The sequence below is a fragment of the Leptopilina heterotoma genome, unplaced genomic scaffold, assembly GCF_015476425.1.
Source record: "Leptopilina heterotoma isolate Lh14 unplaced genomic scaffold, ASM1547642v1 Lhet_40, whole genome shotgun sequence".
Classification (NCBI taxonomy): domain Eukaryota; kingdom Metazoa; phylum Arthropoda; class Insecta; order Hymenoptera; family Figitidae; genus Leptopilina; species Leptopilina heterotoma.
This window is the reverse complement of record NW_025111064.1, coordinates 781,547-802,268: the sequence shown is the minus strand read 5'-3', so window position 1 is coordinate 802,268 and position 20,722 is coordinate 781,547. Positions and strand designations below refer to the sequence as shown.

At 28.7% G+C, this 20,722-nt stretch overlaps 1 protein-coding gene across 4 annotated transcripts in view; it reads left to right on the top strand.

Moving 5' to 3' along the window:
* LOC122506255 (octopamine receptor beta-1R-like) overlaps positions 1–20,722 on the top strand; it is an 848,536-nt gene that overhangs the window by 544,285 nt on the left and 283,529 nt on the right. For 3 of the 4 annotated variants that reach the window (XM_043618346.1, XM_043618344.1, XM_043618345.1), the window contains one exon: positions 14,481–16,161. The exons of the other annotated variant lie outside the window; for it this stretch is intronic. In XM_043618346.1, coding sequence (XP_043474281.1) covers positions 14,481–14,787 — 307 coding nt within the window. In that variant the 3' untranslated portion in view covers positions 14,788–16,161. Of the gene's footprint in view, positions 1–14,480; positions 16,162–20,722 lie in introns of those variants that run through there. 4 annotated transcript variants of the gene reach the window in all.

The following is a 20,722-nucleotide window of genomic DNA, read 5'->3' as shown; positions in this document are numbered from 1 at the left end:
AAATTTTTTAACATAATTGAATTTCTGTGTAGAATTTTGTTACTTTTGAAAATAATTAAATTTCTACAATAATCTGTAACTTCTCCAACACTCAATTGAGTGTTTGGATACAACAAGGGGACGTACGCTCGGCGAGCCGCTTTAAACAGTCAAAGGTACCGTAAAGTGTAAAAAATGAAAATTCAAAATATTGAATTTTGAAAACTGCCATCTCATAGGAAATAGAAATGCGCATATTTTTTCCTTTGAAATTTCTTTGAATAATTAATATTTTTATATGATAATGGAAAAAATGTGATTAATTTTCATTGTCAAATTTCATTGAATTTTAAAATATAAATCGTCGTATCTCCGACAAAAATGAATGAATTCTTTTGATTTTTGGTATACAAATGCATTTGGACCTATGGAAGACGACAATATCACGGAAATGTTAAAAGTAATTAATTGTTTATTGATTTTTAATTGTTAATACTGACCGGTTAAAAATAATTTTTTCTTATCTTTGGCTGCAAAAAGTATGCGGGGAACTTTAAAATTCAAACAACTTTCAGTGAGACATTTGTTTATTACGATGTAAAGAAGTTTTCTGTAAAATTGCAGAAAGATTAGTTTTATATTTACAGAAATACAATAGTTTTAAGAAAAATGCTCGCGCCGCCAACGATCCCTACCGCACAGATTTTAAGGTTAGTTGCACAGTAAAGTTTTATTTATATATAAATACCCGTGCAGAAACTTTGGTATGGCGCCGATCAAGCCCTGATAGGGGTAAATATGGCCCTGATCAGGCAATCCGATCCGTGCCACACCTGGGACGAAACGCCTAACCTGATCAGGGCCAGATAGGATGCTTTCTAGTCGGGCCCTGATGTGGCCCTGATCTGGCCCTGATTTGATTTTTTTAAATATTCATTTCTAAAAGTATCAAATTATTTATGCATTTTAATAACAGAAAGATGTTTTCTTTTAAATATTAGTTTAAAAATTTATTAATTTTAAACAAACCTACTATGAAAATTAAAACTACAATAATTAAACCTACTATTAATAGAAAAACTATTAAAACCTATTATAAATAATAATAAAAATAAATTATTAATTAATAAGTAATAATTAATTAGTAATTAATTTATTTGTTAAAACATTACAAATAATAATTATTCTGTATTTATTCTACTTGCATTTAATTTAAAAAAAATACTTTTTGAGTTTATTCAACTTTTTTTTTACTAATTTTAACAAACCAAGTTTTTGATTAATTTATTATTACTATTACTATCACTATAATTAATAATTAATAATTCATTATTATTCCTTAAATCTACATTTCGCTTTACATTGTTAACATACATTGTACACAAAAACACTTAAAACTAAGACGGAAAAATATCGCACGCACTGGAAATCGAACCCTAGACCTCGAGGACGCAAGTCGAATACACTAACCGCACAGCCACGCAAGCTTGGGAGTTATTCGACTCAAAGTACCATTTGAATGTTGGGACTGTATTATTTAATAATAAATTACTACATTTAAAGCTATACACTTAATAATTTTAGTAATAATAATAATAATAGTAATATTATTAATAATAATAATAATAATAATAATAACAAAATATTGTGATTTTAAATTATTTATATAAAAAATTTTCTGAACATATGAAGTATATCTTATTAAAATTGGATTATTTTTACCATCAAAATAAAATAAAATTTTTAAAAGTAATAATTAATTTAATTACATAAATTAATGTAAATACCCTTGCAGAAAAAAGTATAGCCAACCTGATTAGTGGGGCCCAGTTGTGCCCTGATAAGGCCCTGATGTGGATCTTTTTAATACTTATTTCTCACGCATTAAAAACTTATTTATACATTTTAATAACAAAAAATTGTTTGTTTTTATTTAAAAATATTATTTTAAATAATATAAAATTATTACCTATAGATTTTAATAACAAAAAAATATTTTGTTTTTAAATAAGAGTTTAAATAATAATTTTGTATTATTAAAAATAATATTTAAAAACAAAAACAAACAATTTCCTATTATTATTTTAAAATTAAATTTTTTTCCATTATTAAAATAATAAATAATTTTAGACATAAATATTTAAAAAAACCACATCAGGGCCTTATCAGGGCCACATCTGGACCCCACTGATCAGGTTGGTTATACTTTTTTCTGCAAGGATATTTACATTAATATATGTAATTAAATTAATTATTACCTACTTTTAAAAATTTTATTTTGATGGTAAAAATAGTCCAATTTCACTAAAATATTCTGTATATTTTTACAAAATTTTGTTATTTAAACAGGGGAGACTGGGGCTAAATGTTAAACTCTCAAAAAAATTAAAATTCATTATCTTTCGAACGGAAATAGTTAGAGCATTGCAATTTTGAATATAGAAGGGTCTTACCTTTTCTAAATAAATGTCCGTAGTTGAGTGACATTCTGTTTATTTTTGTGGTGTCCATAACACATTTGTGTTTTGACCGAAGATTTGTAAATTTTTACGTAAAAGAAAATTCCAACTTTTAAGTATATTTTTTGAATTTATTCTTAATCACAATTTATTTGGGTACTTTTTTTGTTCCCCTGAAGAAGTACCTTAAGGAATTTGCTAAATATTTTTAGTCAGATTTTGTATATTTGTTGTTAAAGTTAAAAACGCACCCTGGGGCTAAATGTTAAGTGCATTTTTTCCATGTTTTTTTTTAAATTTTTCGTGTTTTTATGTTTAAAAATTATTTATTTGACATTAGGCAACTACTTGGTAAAAAAAGAAGACCACTCTAGTAGGCTAGAAATAGAATTTAACATTTAGCCCCAGCATGGGGCGAAAAGGTAAAAAAACAAAATTTTCAAAAAAGGACAAAACATGTATTTTACGCGAAAATATTAGAAACTTTTTTATTGAAAGTTGTTAAGGACAAGTTACTCTACAATATTGAACTATATACATATTATTTGCATCTAAGCGAATTTATTGCCTAGAAAAAAATGTTTTTGCAAAATTTAACATTTAGCCCCAGTCTCCCCTAATTTAAACTCTTTATTTATTGTTAATATTATTATTTTATCATTATTATTATTGTTGTTATTATTGTTTTGTTACTATGTGTACAGATTTAAGTATATTAATTTATTATTACAAACAAATAATTGAAATATTTAATAATAAATTACATAATTAATGTAGAGCAATGTTTTTAAAAATAGTGAAACATAATTTTGAAAATCAAAAATGAGGTTTTTTCATTAAAAATGGTCGTTGTCGATCTATGTAAGATAAATTAGAAGAAATATTTATTTCATGCATTTTTATCTTCGAAAGATATAAATTCAAAATTTAAATCCTACGTGGCCCTGATCTGAGCCCTAAGTTTTTCCTGATGTGGGCCTGACCAGAGTTGCCACGTCTGGCCCTGATCAGGTTTAGGCGTCAAGTAGGTCAATTTCTGCACGGGTATATGTGTGTAATATTTGCATTGAATTATTTATTAACTATTACATACTATTTATACAACATAGCTATAAACTTTTTTAATAATTTTGTAAAACATTATGTGTATGAATATAAATATTACAAATAATTCTAGCAGTATTTAATTAAATTAAGATTATTTCTGGATATTTATTTTTGTTAGTATATCGTTTATTTACAACTCAATTTTTATCGACTCTATAATGTATTAAAACTATTATTCAATATGCTGTAACAACACTTAATGTCCTTTTTAATTACATATTATGTTGAATCTAGTATAATCTAATATCTATTAAAATATAATAGTTAAAAATATCACAATTGTCAAAAATTGTTTAAAATAAAAATTTTTTCCGGTTTTTAAACAATAACACTGACATCTAAAAACGTTTTAAAAATTTTATAATGTTTAAAATAAAAACATTTCTTTTAACACAGATATTAATCTTAATTTAATTAAATACTGCTAGAATTATTTGTAATATTTATATTCATACACATAATGTTTTACAAAATTATTAAAAAAGTTTATACCTATGTTGTATATATAGTATGTAATAGTTAATAAATAATTCAATGCAAATATTACACACATATATGTATTTATATATAAATAAAACTTTACTGTGCAACTAACCTTAAAATCTGTGCGGTAGGGATCGTTGGAGGCGCGAGCATTTTTCTTAAAACTATTGTATTTCTGTAAATATAAAACTAATCTTTCTGCAAATTTACAGAAAACTTCTTCACATCGTAATAAACAAATGTCTCACTGGAAGTTGTTTGAATTTTAAAGTTCCCCGCATACTTTTTGCAGCCAAAGATAAGAGAAAATTATTTTTGACCGGTCAGTATTAACAATTAAAAATCAATAAACAATTAATTACTTTTAACATTTTCGTGATATTGTCGTCTTCTATAGGTCCAAATGCATTTGTATACCAAAAATCGAAAGAATTCATTCATTTTTGTCGGAGATACAACGATTTATATTTTAAAATTCAATGAAATTTGACAATGAAAATTAATCACATTTTTTCCATTATCATATAAAAATATTAATTACTCAAAGAAATTTCAAAGGAAAAAAAGATGCGCATTTTTATTTCCTATGAGATGGCAGTTTTCAAAATTCAATATTTTGAATTTTCATTTTTTACACTTTACGGTACCTTTGACTGACTTTAAAGCGGCTCGCCGAGCGTACGTCCCCTTGTTGTATCCAAGCACTCAATTGTTTATAGTGTTTTTAACTAAAATTCTTCTACAGATAAATTATTTTTAATAATTAATCAAATACAATATGTTAAAAAATTTATCTAATTTCAGGAGAATTTGAATTATTAGGCATTTTTCAAAAATCTAAGTTCTTTAGAATTTTTAATTAAATTCATTGAAAATTTTATTTATAATAATTTATATAAACCTACTATATTTATTTTTGAACGACTCTTTAGATTGACTAAATTATTCCATTGAATTTTGAAGTGACAATCCATGTATAAATTCAAAGAAGACCGACAAATCGGGCACTAAAGTCTTGATTGTACTGTGATTTGTACTTTAAAAATTTTGAATTCTAGTGATGCCAATAAAGTCCCATATAGCATACAGTTAGATAGTCTAAATTAGACCGTCCAGAAAAATCCCATATAGCATACAGTTAGACCGTCCAGATTAGACCGTCCAGAAAAATCCCATATAGCATACAGTTAGACCGTCCTGATGCGTCTATTCGGGGCAATCACTGGACTCCAGACTGCCCCGAAATTTTTCTACACGGGATCACTTGCCAGGTTTCCTTGGCAATCACTGGCCAGAATCTAGAAAAACTTTCCAGTGACTGGTCATTATAGAGTTAAAATTTCTACCTGGGATAGTCGATCATTAACAATATATATTCTCATTTAAAATTTAATATCATTCAAGAAAAATCGAAAACAAAGAGGATTAGCTCATCACCCATAAGTATATGTACAAACATATACTTTCGTACTTGGAAATTACAAAGAGTCTTCTCTTTGTAATTTCCAAATAAAACAAAATATTAAATAAAACAACATTTTCAAGCATTTCCTCTATAATTATAGCCAGGTGCGAATTTAGGCAGAGTTTGAAGGTTGGCCCAAGGTTGGCCTAACTTTGGCAAGCGAAGTTTTGGTTGCCAGAGTTTGCCCAACTTTGCCAAGTACTAGTGCCCACAGTTGGCCCAACTTTGCAAGCCAACCATTAAATGCAGAGTTTAGCCAACCGTCGGGCCAACTTTGGCGACAAAGGTTGGCACAACTCATCAAAACGTCGTTCAAAAGACTTTCAGTTTCGGTTGGCCGAACTCTGGGCCACGGTTGGCCCGACGGTTGGCAAAACTCAAGAAAAGCAGTATAATTGACTTATAGTTTTTTGGTCGGCCGAACTCTGGGCCACGGTTGGCCCAACGGTTGCCAAAACTCTAGAAACGCAGTTTCATTGACTTAAACTTTCTTGGTCGGCCAAACTCTGGGCCACGGTTGGCCCGACGGTTGGCAAAACTTTGTGAAACGCAGTTTAATTGACTTACATTATTTTATTCGGCCGAACTCTGGGCCACGGTTGGCCCAACGGTTGGCAAAACTTTGTCAAATGCAGTTTAAATGACTTAAACTTTCTTGGTCGGCCGAACTCTGGGCCACGGTTGGCCCGACTGTTGCAGCTTTAATATACATTTTGCGTTATGCACTCCCATGTGAGCGTAGCGTAGTGGTCAGTGTATAAGTCTTCGGTGCGTTAGGTTAGGGGTTCGATCCCAGCGAGCGTTAGATATTTTCGAAAATGTACGTATGAGATTGTGTTTAATAATAATAGGTAAAGGTTATATCTGATATTCCCGCTAATAATAACCTGTTAATTGTTTAAATAATTTAGTTTTTTAATAATTTTTTACCTTTGGCTGTTGAAGTTGGCCAAACTTTGACAATTGTGGTTGGCCAAACTTACGCATCTAAAGTTGTGCCAACTTTGGCGTCAGTCTTTGGACCAACCATTGAAGTGTATAGTTGACACAACATATGCATTTTAAGTTGGACCAACTTCCTTATGAGTTGTCGGGCCAACCATTGTCGCCATTAGACGGCGAACCGTTATCATCTGTATGGTTGGCCCAACCTCTGGCACGAGAAGTTGGACCGACTTTGTTAAAGTTGGCCCAACTATGGGCCGACCAAAAAATCGCACCTGGGTAGTGTAAACGTAGCAATTGTCGAGGATGGTTCCAGTTGTAGAGTAAACAAACTTTGTATTTTATTTAAACATTGTATCACATTGTAAATGCAGAAAGTGATAAATATTAATTTTCTTGTACGTTATAAATGTGAAAAAAATATATTAATATTACGAGGGGGAATTTACTCAGGGAGTCAAGTGTACACGTACACTCTTTTGGTAAAACTAGGTAATACTCGGTAATAGTTGGTAATAATGTGGTATTGCGGCGTATTAATTTAAAAAATTTAAAGAAAATCAGAACAAAAAATTCAATATAAGTAATTTAATACACTTATTCAAATGTAGCGCTGGAGTTGATGCTTCAGTATATAGCAACTTTGCTATTTATGGCGGTATCGAATGTTTACGTTTACTAAACATGACAGTAGACAAAAAATTATTTTGAGTTTAATAATTATCATTATCATCATTGTAAACATTTTCGGTATTTGTTAAACTTAAAACGTTTATATAATATGTACATTCTTTAAAAGACTTAAAAAATTTATTAGCATAAACAATTACATTTGTTAAACAAATAAATGGCTTATTTCTGCAAAAAGAAAAATTGTTTTTCTTATTTTTACGAATTTAAAGTCATGTAAAGCTCTACTTGATTATTGTTAACTAGATTATTGTTCATGTACTTGTTAATAACAGTGGTAATTATTAAATTCAAAATAATTTTTTAGCAAAATAGACATAAATTACTTAACCCTTTCAGTCCCAGTGGTCGATATATCGACCACCTTTTAAGCCACCGATTTTTTTTTAACATAACTTAAAGGAAAACTTTAAATAATTGCATATTTCCTATTTTTATATTTCTACAAATAGGGTTTAGTAGTTTTTTAAAAAATTAATCTATATTATTTATGCTTTTTTGTTATTAACAAACTTATACACGGCAATGCATTATTTTAGGTTAAACTTAACTGTAATAAAATTAAATCAGTAACATATACTTTAAATTATGGTTGTTTTCCAAATTCTTGGGGTTTGCTGAATATTAATCTAAAATCTGATATGCAAATTCAAAATGGTGGATCCAATATGTCAGACAAAAATTTAAAAAATTTGCTTGAAAATGGTCTGTCGGAGATTTTTGGGGTCGCTGATTACGAATCTAAAGTCAGTTGTTAAAAATTCAAAATGGCGGATCCAATATGGCGAACAAAAATTAAATAAATTTGCTTTAAAATTGTCTCTCGGGGGTTTTTGGGGTCGCTGATTACGAATCTAAAATCAGTTTTTAAATATTCAAATTAGTGAATCCATAAATCCATATGGCGGACATAAAAAGTTACGAATTTGGAAACAGCCTCCTCTTTTTTAATACGGACTTGGGACGGCAATGGCAGAGTTTCATCTCTTTTTCTAAATTTTTTTTTGTTTTTTTAAAGTGTTTTAAATGTTTTTTTTTAATTTTTTAATACTTTTATTAATTTTGTTTTTTTTTGTTTTGAATATTTTTATATTTGTCGTAACAAACGACAAAAGACAAGTGACGAAACATATAAGACGAACGACAAAAAAACAAAAGAAAATCAATAGAAAAAAAGGGAAAATGGCAAACGACAAAACAACAGTACTTCTCTCCTATTTTTAATATTAATGTTGTAATAGTCGTAACATTAGATTCGCCATTTAAAAATTTTGTAAGAATGATTCCTGGGGTGCTATTCTGTAACTTCACTTCACATTCACTTCACATTCACTTCACTTTCACTTTCACTTCACTTTCACTTCACATTCACTTCACATTCACTTCACATTCACTTCACATTCACTTCACATTCACTTCACATTCACTTCACATTCACTTCACTTTCACTTCACATTCACTTCACATTCACTTCACATTCACTTCACATTCATTTTACATTCACTTCACTTTCACTTCACTTTCACTTCACTTTTACTTCACTTTCACTTCACTTTCACTTCACTTTCACTTCACTTTTACTTCACTTTTACTTCACATTCACTTCACTTTCACTTCACTTTCACTTCACTTTCAATGTGAAGTGAAAGTGAAGTGAAAGTGAAGTGAAAGTGAAGTGAAAGTGAAGTGAAAGTGAAGTGAATGTGAAGTGAAAGTGAAGTGAATGTGAAGTGAATGTGAAGTGAATGTGAAGTGAATGTGAAGTGAATGTGAAGTGAATGTGAAGTGAATGTGAAGTGAATGTGAAGTGAATGTGAAGTGAATGTGAAGTGAATGTGAAGTGAAGTTACAGAATAGCACCCCAGATTTGTATTTACACACCCCGCAAACTTCCAAGAAGCAGCATTCAGTCCTGTATTGTCAATTTTTAATTTTTGACTATCATATTGTATCCATTATTTTAAAGTTAGAAAAACTGACTTCAGATTCGTAATAAGTGACCTAGAAAAAACCTAGGCAGTAATTTTCAAACAAATTTGATGGATTTTTTATTTCTTCGTCCAACATATTGAATCCTCGATTTTTAATTTTAATAAACTGACTTCACACTCAGAATCAGCGACTTTAAAAACCTTCAAATGCCAACTTTTAAGCAAATTTGTTTCATTTTTAAATTTTGTCCGCCAAATTGGATCCGCCATTTTGAATTTTGACAAACTGGCTCCAGATTTGTAATCAGCGACCCCAAAAACCACCGAAAGATTACTTTCATGTAAATTTGATTAATTTTTTAATCTATCGTCCGCAATATTGGATCCGCCATTTTGAATTTTGAAAAACTGACTTCAGATTCGTAATCAGCGACCCCAAAAACCCCCAAGAGACAATTTTCAAGCAAATTTGTTGAATTTTTAAATTTTGTTTGCCATATTGGATCCGCCATTTTGAATTTTGAAAAACTGACTCCAGATTCGTAATCAGCGACTCCAATAACCCCCGAGTGACAACTTTTAAGTAAATTTGTTTAATTTTTAATTTTTGTCCGCCATATTGGATCCGCTATTTTGAAATTTGAAAAACTGACTCCAGATTCGTAATCAGCGATCCCAAAAACCCCCGAGTGACAACTTTCAAGTAAATTTGATTAATTTTTTACTTAATCGTCCGCCATATTGACTCCGCCATTTTGAATTTAAAAAATTTTGAAAATCTGATTCCAGATTCGTAATCAGCGACCCCGAAAACCATAGGTACTATACCTATTGTAGATATTTTTTAATTGCCCTAATTATGGGACTGAAAGGGTTAAACAAACATAAATTTGTTTGCAAAAAAACAATTTTTTTATGAACAATGACCAAAGTTATCTATTTGTTAATTAACATTGTTTGCAACAATTTAAATAAATAACTTTATGCATTATTATTTGTCTGGTGGACATATTAGACATACTCGGTAATACTTGGTAATAATGATAATAAGTGGAACAGGGAGTCATGTGTACAATATTATTCCCCCTCGAGGTAGGTATATGTCAACTTTTTGTTTTAATAATATTAAATAATATGTTTAAAATAAGAGGATCATCTTGCCCCAAATGTCGCCATTTTTTAATTTGTTCGTAACTTAACCTTCAAGCTTTGTTAGTCCAAAGTAACTATCAGATCACTTAATAATTAAACATATACTGCAGCTATCAGTACAAAAAATGTTGAATTTCAGCTTCTACAACAAAATTTACCTTAGCACAAAGTTAAGTTTCTCTTAGTTTAAAACTATGAAATTTTTATTTTTTCCAATAAAATTTTTTTCAATAACGCATGTTCAATCATACATGTACGACTAACTTCAGATGTCAATAGAGATCCAGACGAAAAAATGAGAGATTATTATAGGGGAGGGTAGGCCACATTGAACCGGGTTTTTTATAAAGTCCAAGAACTAATTAAATTTTACTAATTTTGATCAGGTTTTTGAATGAAAATAAAACTGAAGTACTCCTTTAGTTAATACACACGTTACAAACACAAATTATTATGATTAAATAATGAAATTTAATTTTTTTCTAGCCAGTTACACTTTTCTTATTTTGAAAAATGTGTGTCTACATTGAACCACCTTTAATAAAACACTACAATTTACTTTTAAAATAATATTTCCACTTACACATTGTAAAAAATCTTATTTTCCACTCAAAAAAAATAGAAAATTGTTGTTAAATAGTTATTATTTATTAATATAGGATATTAATATATTTCGATGTCAGATTTCGTAGCAGAAGTGACAGTTTAAGTTTATCTCGTTGATAATTGTGATGAAAGCATGTCTTTTAGTATTTTTCTTATTAGTTAGTAGAGCAGACAACTTTACAACTATTAAAATTGAAAATTCTTTGCTTTTTCGGGTGGTTCAATGATGTTGCACTCACTGTATACACATAACAATCACAACAAAAATTGTTTATTATAAATTTATGTAAGATTTAAAATTCTTTATAACATCGGAATATTGAAGTTGACACTCTTAGCGAAATAAATCACAAGATTATTAATTTTAAAAACTTCCTATTTCAATAAAAAAATGTCATTATATTCCCACAACATTTTTTGTTTTGTACGTGAAAACCCGTTTTTTTAGTTTTTCTTTGTAAATAATAAACCTACGTGCCGTAAATTTTTGGACATAGTCTGTTTCGGTAAAACTAACTTATACATATATTAAATAAGAAAAAATTTCACTCAGTCATTTCTCAGAAAATTGAAGTGGTTCACTGTTGACGCTGGTTCAATGTAGCCTACTCTCCCCTAAGTAATAATAATTATTATTTTAATAAATACCTACTATTAATAATAAAATAAATAAAATTTAATATGTTAGGGTAATGTCACCTTGAGTGGGCCGCCTAAGCTTTTTTTCGAAAAAATTCTATATAAAAGCAAATTAATCGGAGGATTCTGTTCCAAGCTTTAATTTAGATCTCTAGATAAGTGTTTATACCATAATAGCTTTGATTATTTTTTATTTGGAAGAAAAAATTGATTTTAAAAAAAGCTAATTTTTAAGGAATGAAAAAAGTGTAACCTTGAGTGGACCACTCCTAAATAATTGCAAAAGTTATTCTAAATTCTTTAATGTATTTAAAATTTCTGATATATTAATACAAAATTTATGCTTATGCAGCTTCAGGCAATGTCTGTGTCGCAATGTTTGCAAGTGAAACCATTTTTAATAATTTTGGCACATATCACATCAATATCACAAAAAAATTAATAAAGAACATAAATCATAGTTTCAAACCAATTTTTCGGCAATTTATATCCAAAAAATGGTAAACTGACATTAAGAATGGAAAAAACAGGCAGTCCACTCATGGTTACAAGCACGGTCTACTCATGGTGACATGCAACTTTTCATGGCAGCCACCACAATTTTTTTTGAGTCAAAATGATCACTTTATTAAACTAAGACAATCAATTTCAATGTTCAAAGTAGTAGGAAAAAGTAAGTAACCTTTTAAAACTTAAATTTTATACTTCTGAATCCCTTTACTTATTCTAAGAATGCCTTTTTTGGTTTGTGATCTTAAAAACGCGTTACGTCAAACGGTAACGTATATGTTTATCGCGGAACTTAATTTCTTACGTATTCTAAATGCCGCGCTGCTATTCGCACTATTTATTTCACGTTTTTTGCTGTCAGATAACTTCAAAGTTCAGGCGGTCCACTCAAGGTGACATTACCCTATTATTTATGTTCTACAAATACTACAAATTTATTTTAATTTTCCTAACATTATATTTTCAATTGAATATTTATTCAATATAAATTTAATCCCCGCAATTCTTTACCTTTACTTAACTAACATTCATAATTTGTCCACAGGATATCTCAAAGATATCTGGAGAGTGTATCAAAAATATCTACAGGATGTCCCAAAGAAATCTTTTTGGATATCCAATGATATCCTATGGACATCCTTTGATATCCATATGACATCCAAACTTCCGGTTTTTCGGATATCTTGAAATGATCCCTCTGATATCTGTTGGACATCCATAGGATATTCACTGGATATAATCTGAATATCCAGCAATATCTTATGCTGTGAGGGTAGATTCTCCAAAATTCAGAAGGATCATCTTGCCCCAGGGGATCATCTCGTACACCTTTCCTCTAACATTGTTACAGAAATGTTCTTAATTGTAATTACAATTATATTACAGAACTGAACTGCAAGAAAAGTTTAGAACAGTTACATAACAATGTTCCCACACAGTTATAGAACAAGATTGGAACAACAGTTACAAAAACTTTGTGATATTAGTTATATAACTCTTACATTACATTGTGATAGAACTGTGACATAAGCATAATACAGTACTATCCTGTAACTAACTTGTAACTATGTTCTAGAACTCTGTTACAATCAGCTTATATAGCAGATCTGTAACTAGTTAGGAACAGTTGTTCTATAACACTGTGACCTCACTGTTATGGAATACATATAGAACGTGATTGCTGGGAAGAATTGTCCACAGTCAGTATTATCGCTTTTAGAACATGAAATTCAAGATGAAGAAGAAATAAATGGACGAAGATGATGAAATAATTTAAATATATAATTAATTATATTAACGTATTATTTGTAATACTTTAAAAAAAAATTTTTCCAAATAATTTCCTAAAAAACCAAATTAAAAGAAAGTCAGTCATATTTTGCACACCATTTTGAATTTTTATCAAACTACATTAGATTCGTAATGAGCGATCTCAAAAACCAATAAACAATAATATTACTGTCATAATCAAACATTTTTTCTTAAAAAAATCGCAACCAATTTTAAACAACTACATAATAATTATGATATAGAGGGCGAGACTGCGAAGTACAATTTAACAATAGAACGAATTTATATATGTGAAGTCCAATCGAAATTGTGTGAGCTGTCACGTTCAAATATAGGGTAGATGGACCAGTTTTGGCCACTTTAAGGAATTCCTGATTTTCAGGACATTTTTTCTTATGTTAATTATACAAAATGAGTGACTGACACTTGTTAATAGATTAATTACCATTCTTAGTTTCTGAATTTCTTGTCTTTAACGGTTAAAAAATATTAATAATATAATAAATTAATAAATATATAAAAATGTCAATTTTGCTAGTTTTGGACACCTTATTTTCATTAATAATAAATGTAATTATTATAAACATTCAATGAATTTGTCAACAACACTATTTGTGAAATGACGTTTTATCAAAAAATAAACAGAAGGTAACAAAAGACTAGTAAAATTAATAAAAGTGTGTGGTTGGCCAAAACCGGTGCATCTACCCTACCACACTCTACTATAAATGATTATCTATCATAGATACTAACTTATAAAAGAATTCCGTATATACCTAATGTAATTTGAGTACATTTTATAAGTATAATTTATTTTATAAATTTATAATTTGGCACCACATAGAACTTAACTTAACTCACTTTCAAAATTCGCTTACAAGTTTTGCTCGTCTGCTACGCTACATTTGACAGTGTGGTTTTTTTTACAATTGACTGTTCGATTCTGTCTATATTCTACAATTTTTCGTTTTAACACTTAAATCTGATTAAAATTGTAGGATATAGACAGTTTCGGAGAGTCAATTGTAAAAAAATCACACTGTCAAATGTAGCGTAGCCCACGAGCAACTTGCAAGAGAATTTAAAAAAGAAATTTAAACTTCTTAAACTCAAAAGAGATTTTAAAATACTCTCTGTACTGTCAAAATGAAAAGCGTTCTTTTTACATCCTTTAATTATTGATATTTTGCTAAAATAACAATTTTCCCTTTATGTTTGCAACAGGTATGTGATAACAGCAATATGCGACACCTGCAAAAGTGGCAACATCGTCGTAGCGGTGGTTTTCTGGGTGGGTTATTTCAATAGTGCCCTAAATCCATTGATATACGCCTACTTCAATCGAGAATTCAGAGCTGCTTTCAGAAAAACCCTGGAAAGCTGTTGCTCAGTATTGGGGCCAGTTAGAGACATGCGACAAGTGCACAGAAAACAAGACTTAGTGCACAGTAACGCATCATCTGAATTACACGTCAACAATCAATTGAGAGCAAGCGAATTAACAAATGTTCATCTCGAAGCCTGTATTTAGAGGCCTAACTAAGAGAGATAATATTAAGAATAAAAATGAAAAATAGATTTATTTCTTATTTATACTTTATTCAATACTTTACACTTTTTTATATATCAACAAACTTTTATTATAACTTTATTTTCATTTTCAAATATATTTTAAAAATTTCATTATTTTCCTTAAGGGCATTTGAGCAATTATGACGCCAAGTAAAAAAAAAGTATTCAGAAGATAAAAAAGTATTGGTGATATCTTAATCTGAATGCGTTTTCGTATGAAAACCTTATTCGGGGGTTACGGTGAATTCATTTTTTTAAACTTTAGAATGAAAGACTTTTAAGCAAAGTTCCCACATAGCACATTACCTTTCTGTAAGCTTCCTATGAGCTTACTAGAAATATTCGTAAAGTTTGTCAGTAAAGTCAAGGTAAACTTAAAGCAATTGTAATATGTCCGCATCATAGTAAGCTTTCATTGTAGAATCACTGTAAACTTACACCGAAAAAAATACCTAGGACCAGTATACCAGGAATTGACTCGATTTCATAATTACGAGAGGAACCCACTATAGAATACTAGTCAATGCAATAAAATTCAAGCTTAGTTAAAATGACCAGGAAAATTAGTCAATGTAACAAGGAAAAATAGTCAAATTGACTAATTGTAAGATAATAATATTAGATTTAGGACTTGTTTCACTAAGAGCCAGTTTCACTAAAACCGATTAAAAGTTAATCAATGATTAAATCCTTAATCAACCAATCATGAGTCATTAAACTGTTTTTAATCATTGATTAACTTTTAATTGAGGTTGGTGGAATTAGCCCTAACTCTTATTAAAAGTTAATCAATGATTAAGGGGCTTGTAACTTTCTTAGGCCTTAAACTCGAAAGTTTTTTAAAAACAATTTTCTGATCAAAAGTTTTTACATGTCATTGTGTATGTTAAGAAGTCTTAAAAAAGAATTTCAAATTTGAGACCTGACCATAAACTGGACTGATTTGTACTCTGCAAATTAACTTAGTTAAACCTACTGGATTTATCCGAACGATAATTCCGTATGACATTTTATTATCACTTTATTTCCGTATTATCAATTTTTCTTACGCGTCGCGCGAGTTCTTCGATACAACTCCTCAAATATTCTTAACTTTACTTAGAAATCTTTAATATGAAAGTTTAAAAAAAGCTATTCATGGTAAGCAAAATGTATTCACCATAACCTCCCAATAGGTTTTCTCGGGAAAGCGTAAGGCATTTGATATGACAACAGTTTTACAACACAAATGTTCTAGGTATCTGGTTAATAGAGTTTTGAATAATTTTTAATAAAAGTTATTGGAAAATGTTTATTATAATATAGATTACGTCTGTTATGTGCAGGTTGTTTGAAATTTTAGACTTAAAAGGAGTTTTGAACGAATTTTAACCTCCCACTTTTTTAAGTTTTACAACATAAATCTTTTCCATATCAGGTTAAAATTTGTTCAAATATCCTTTTAAACCTAAAATTCGAATTAATTTTTAGATAACAGACGTAGTCTATATTATTATAAACATTTTTCAACAACTTTCATTAAAAATTATTCAAAACTCTAATAACCAGATACTGGAAAAATTTGTGTTGTAAAATTGTGACGTCATAATGGTTCAAATGCCCTTAAGTTACAACCAATACTTTTTTCTCTTCTGAATACTTTTCTTTACTGGGTGTCAGTTTTACAACACAAATCTTTTCTGTATCTGGTTAAGGTACTACTACACTTTATAGAAGGCTCTTAAAAGACCAAATTTAAAAAATTTTTTTCTTAGGTCTTTTATTATAAATATTTAAAAAACTTTTTTGGCTATAATTAGTACATATTTGGAGAATAAAAATAATGGTTTGTTTTTAATTTTTATTTAATATAATCTGCAGACAGCATTCAGATCGAAACTCCAAAAAGTTAGTTGTCCAATTGCGGACAGTTTATCTCAAGATTGACAAATCGGAAACAAAAAATCCAAATTGCTTTTTAAAAAGGAAGGTGTCTTGCATAGAAATCTACCACCAATAATGAAAAATCGACTAAAATAAAAAAATAGCAGATGTTTCAATAATTTGTTTAAAAATACAGTATGTTTTTCAGTATTTTTCTAGTCTGCAAAAATGTTTTTTTTTAATTTTTTGACCATTTTCTGGTAAATTCTCACACAGGACATGCTTACAAACAAAAGGAGTTATCATTTATTAAAATCGGTTCAGTAGATTCAGAGATAAACTGTACGCAATTTGAGAAAACTTTATTTTGAGAAAAACGCGTTTAAACTTATATGTATCGTTAGAGGCCATCCATAAATTACCTAAAATTCTTTTGCAAATTGAAACCCCACCATTTTTTTTATTTCAGACACTGTTACAAACATTAGCACCAATGTTTCTACTGGTCGTAACAAAAAGCTGGACCCCACCATCCCCTTAAAGACTAACTTAATTTGTCAATGACTTTTTACATTAATTGAATATTTTTTGAAAAATTTACTTTTATTTTTTACAATTGGTTATAAATACTTTAGGAAGTGTTTCTGAAGTCATAAGGAGTTTAGAAATACAATAAAAAAAAGTAAAATTTTTTAAATTCTAAAGTGTTATTAACCTTAATGAAGTGTTCAACAATTTTTAATTAAATTTATTGGAAAATTTTTATAATAATATAAATTTCGTCTGTTATGTGCAGGATGTTTGAAATTTTAGACTTAAAAGGAGTTTTGAACGAATTTTAACCTCTCAGTGACTAGTTTTTGAGTGTTTATACAAAGCTAAACATCTGTTTAAACTGTTTAAAGAAACAGTTTTTACGTAAAATTTCAATCAATCTTATTATATACACATTTTTCAGCATCATTCATTAAAAATTATTCAAAACTCCATTAACCAGATACGAGAAAGATTTGTGTTGTAAAAATATGATGCCATAATGGTTCAAATGACATTAATTTCTAAATTAATAATAACTGAAAAATGCGAAAGACAATTTTTTCCAATGGAAATCCATTTAATGGAAGCAAATCGAAATTTAATGTAATTAAAATAAATAAAATATAAATATACATCATCACTGCTGGAAATTTCTGTGATACATTTTCAAAATTTACTAACAAATTAAAATGGAATTTCTTAAAACTAATAAAAAACATGTTACATAATTTTGAAGTGTTTTATAGAAAAAAAGAAAAAGTATTTCGATAATTTTCAAAAAATGTCCAAATATTTCTAACAGTGATAAAATAAAGAAAAGTCTAATGTACATTTTTTTAGAATAACTGGAAAAGTATTAACCATCAGAAAAGATTTTCCGTTTATTTAAAATTATTTGCCGTCGTCGCTTATATAAGACACGAGATAAAATGAACACAAATAAGGAAATCGTTTGAGCCAATGATCCGTCTAACAATATATAAGTAAAACTATATTTAGTATATCTCTATTTTGTTTGGCTAAAATCGCACAATTCTACTTGACAGCTTCAATCCTTTTTCCCCTGAGACCATTGAAAATAATTTTTTTTATTGCTTTCCATAAAAAGAAATTAAAATATAAAATCTGTATTTTAATAATTTCTATTTTCCAGATCTAAAGTAAAATACGAAAAATAGAAAAAAGGTACACTAAAAATCCAAAACAATAAAAAACACTTCGATACCATAATGTGTAACATGTGAAATCGAATTTTAGGCTGTCAATGGAAATCTCCAATCCACAAATTTCCATCCCGTGATGGAAAACTCTGCCTCTGCCATGCAGAAACCGCACAAATTTAATAAATTCACTGTTTCCAACAAACCAAACAATCATTCTCAAATATCATCAATCTTCAATTTGAATAACAAATTTCTCTCCAAGCTAGATTCATAACCCGTTTTATTTTTGGTTTCACAGACAAATTTTAATTAAATATTACGTTTATAAGAAAAAGATTATATTTATTTCAACAGTCCTCACACGAAACTAAATTATTGACATTAAAAATTAAAAAATAATTCTACTTAATAGTGTTAATTATAATTTATAAATATCGCAAACAAAACGCATCGCTCGAAGCATATAAATTTTCGAATGTATTCAGCCATGTCCTGAGAGTGCATAATGAAGAAAATTATATTTAGTAATAAGTATTTTTTGCAGCAACAGCAGCACGTAGCAAAATTTTTTTATCACATATTTTTAATATATAAAGCAAAGACGTGGAAGACCTCGAAGTCAAATGTAATTATCGACATGATAGGAAAGTCTAATAAAGTTCACCCCTGTCTCCTGTCCCTATCTGCATTGATCGAAGCACGAAAAGGGTCTCGTTGCCCTCTAAACCTTGACATGATTTGAGCACTTTCAAACCGCGATACGATCAAAATTCAATAACAGAAAAAATGGCTGAAACCTGAGTTTTCTTCAAGGCAAGCAGGCGCGATTCAATTTTACTGACACTCGATTTCCCATATACACAGAGCTTTTAACATAAATTGTTTTCAATCATTTTCCACTGATTTCCATTCCCCTAATAGAATTTTCTTTAATATAATATAATTTCTTTTTTTCTTATATACCTATGTTTCATAATATTTCAACTTTCGTTTTTTTTCTAAAATTAAATTTCCTATTGTTTACTTTCGTATATTGCAAAATTTTCTTTTCTTTCTTTTGTTAAATTTATTTCTTCAATATTTTCTTGTTTATTTTCTATCTGTTTCTATTTATTTCAAAGTTTTTTATTTCTTTATATTTACTAAAAGAAAACAATTATGAAATTTTATAAAATTGCTTTTCAATTTAGGGACAGTACGTGTAAACAAAGAATCCGACAATGAAAATTTTTTTTAAGAATTATTCTTGAATTTGTCCAAATATTAAGGATATGAGAAAAAACATAAAATATTGCAGAACCGCACTACAAAAACAAGTGTCTCATTTTGAGACGTTTTGTGAAATTTGTTAACCATTTTCTTTTAGCGAACGTGAAATTTTTTTATCTCAAAAAATGGAAGTGTGAAACTAACTTGAACCATCAAAACAATTTGATGAAGTAAAAACATATCAATGTACGTGGGATTAAAATTAAGACTCTCCTATGTCTCCACTAATTTTTCTCTTAACATAAGTACACAATATCTATAAAGTAATAGAATTGATCTTTTATTATAGACATCTCAGAAAAAATTCCTTCTCTAATACAAAAATAAAAGCTAAAACATTTTCACTTATTTTCAAAGCAAGAAATTTTTAAAAATTTATTTTAAAAGTTGACAGACAATAAGCGACGTAAGATAAAAAAGAAAAAATGAAGTCTAAGCCATCCGGAAGAAATATATCAAAAAAGTGTTTTCGTAGGTGACGTTTTACTCTTAGATCTGCAAAAATACTTTTTTCTCTGAATGACCTTAAGAAGATTTTAAGAATTATTTTTTGTTTACAAAAAAAACCTTGAAAATGAGCTACACCGAAAAAAAATATTCTTGTTTTTAGAGGAAAATTCCTCTTCTAAAACCTTCTAACCTCTTACATTTTATTCTTGAATTAAGAATATTACTCTTCATACAAGACCATTCCTATACTTTTAAGAGGAATTACTCTCAAGTGTAGAATAATCCTCTTAAAATAAGAGGACTTTTTTGAGCCATATACAAGAGGAAAGTTTACATTTTAAGTAAAAACTAGAGTTACCAAATTCGTTTCCTAATATTAAATACAGATATCCTTATTTTGTGATGAAAATAATTTTTTTTACCCTGCATAAAATTTTAATTGATCAATTTTGGTTAATTGACATATTTGTAATATATTATAATAAAATTTTTTGAGTTAATCGCTAACTTTTTGTAAAAATAGAATATTGATGGAGCATGTAATAGAAAATTTCATTGATGCGAATGACCACGTCTTCCGATAAAAAAAAAAGAAAAACGTGCTCGACAGCT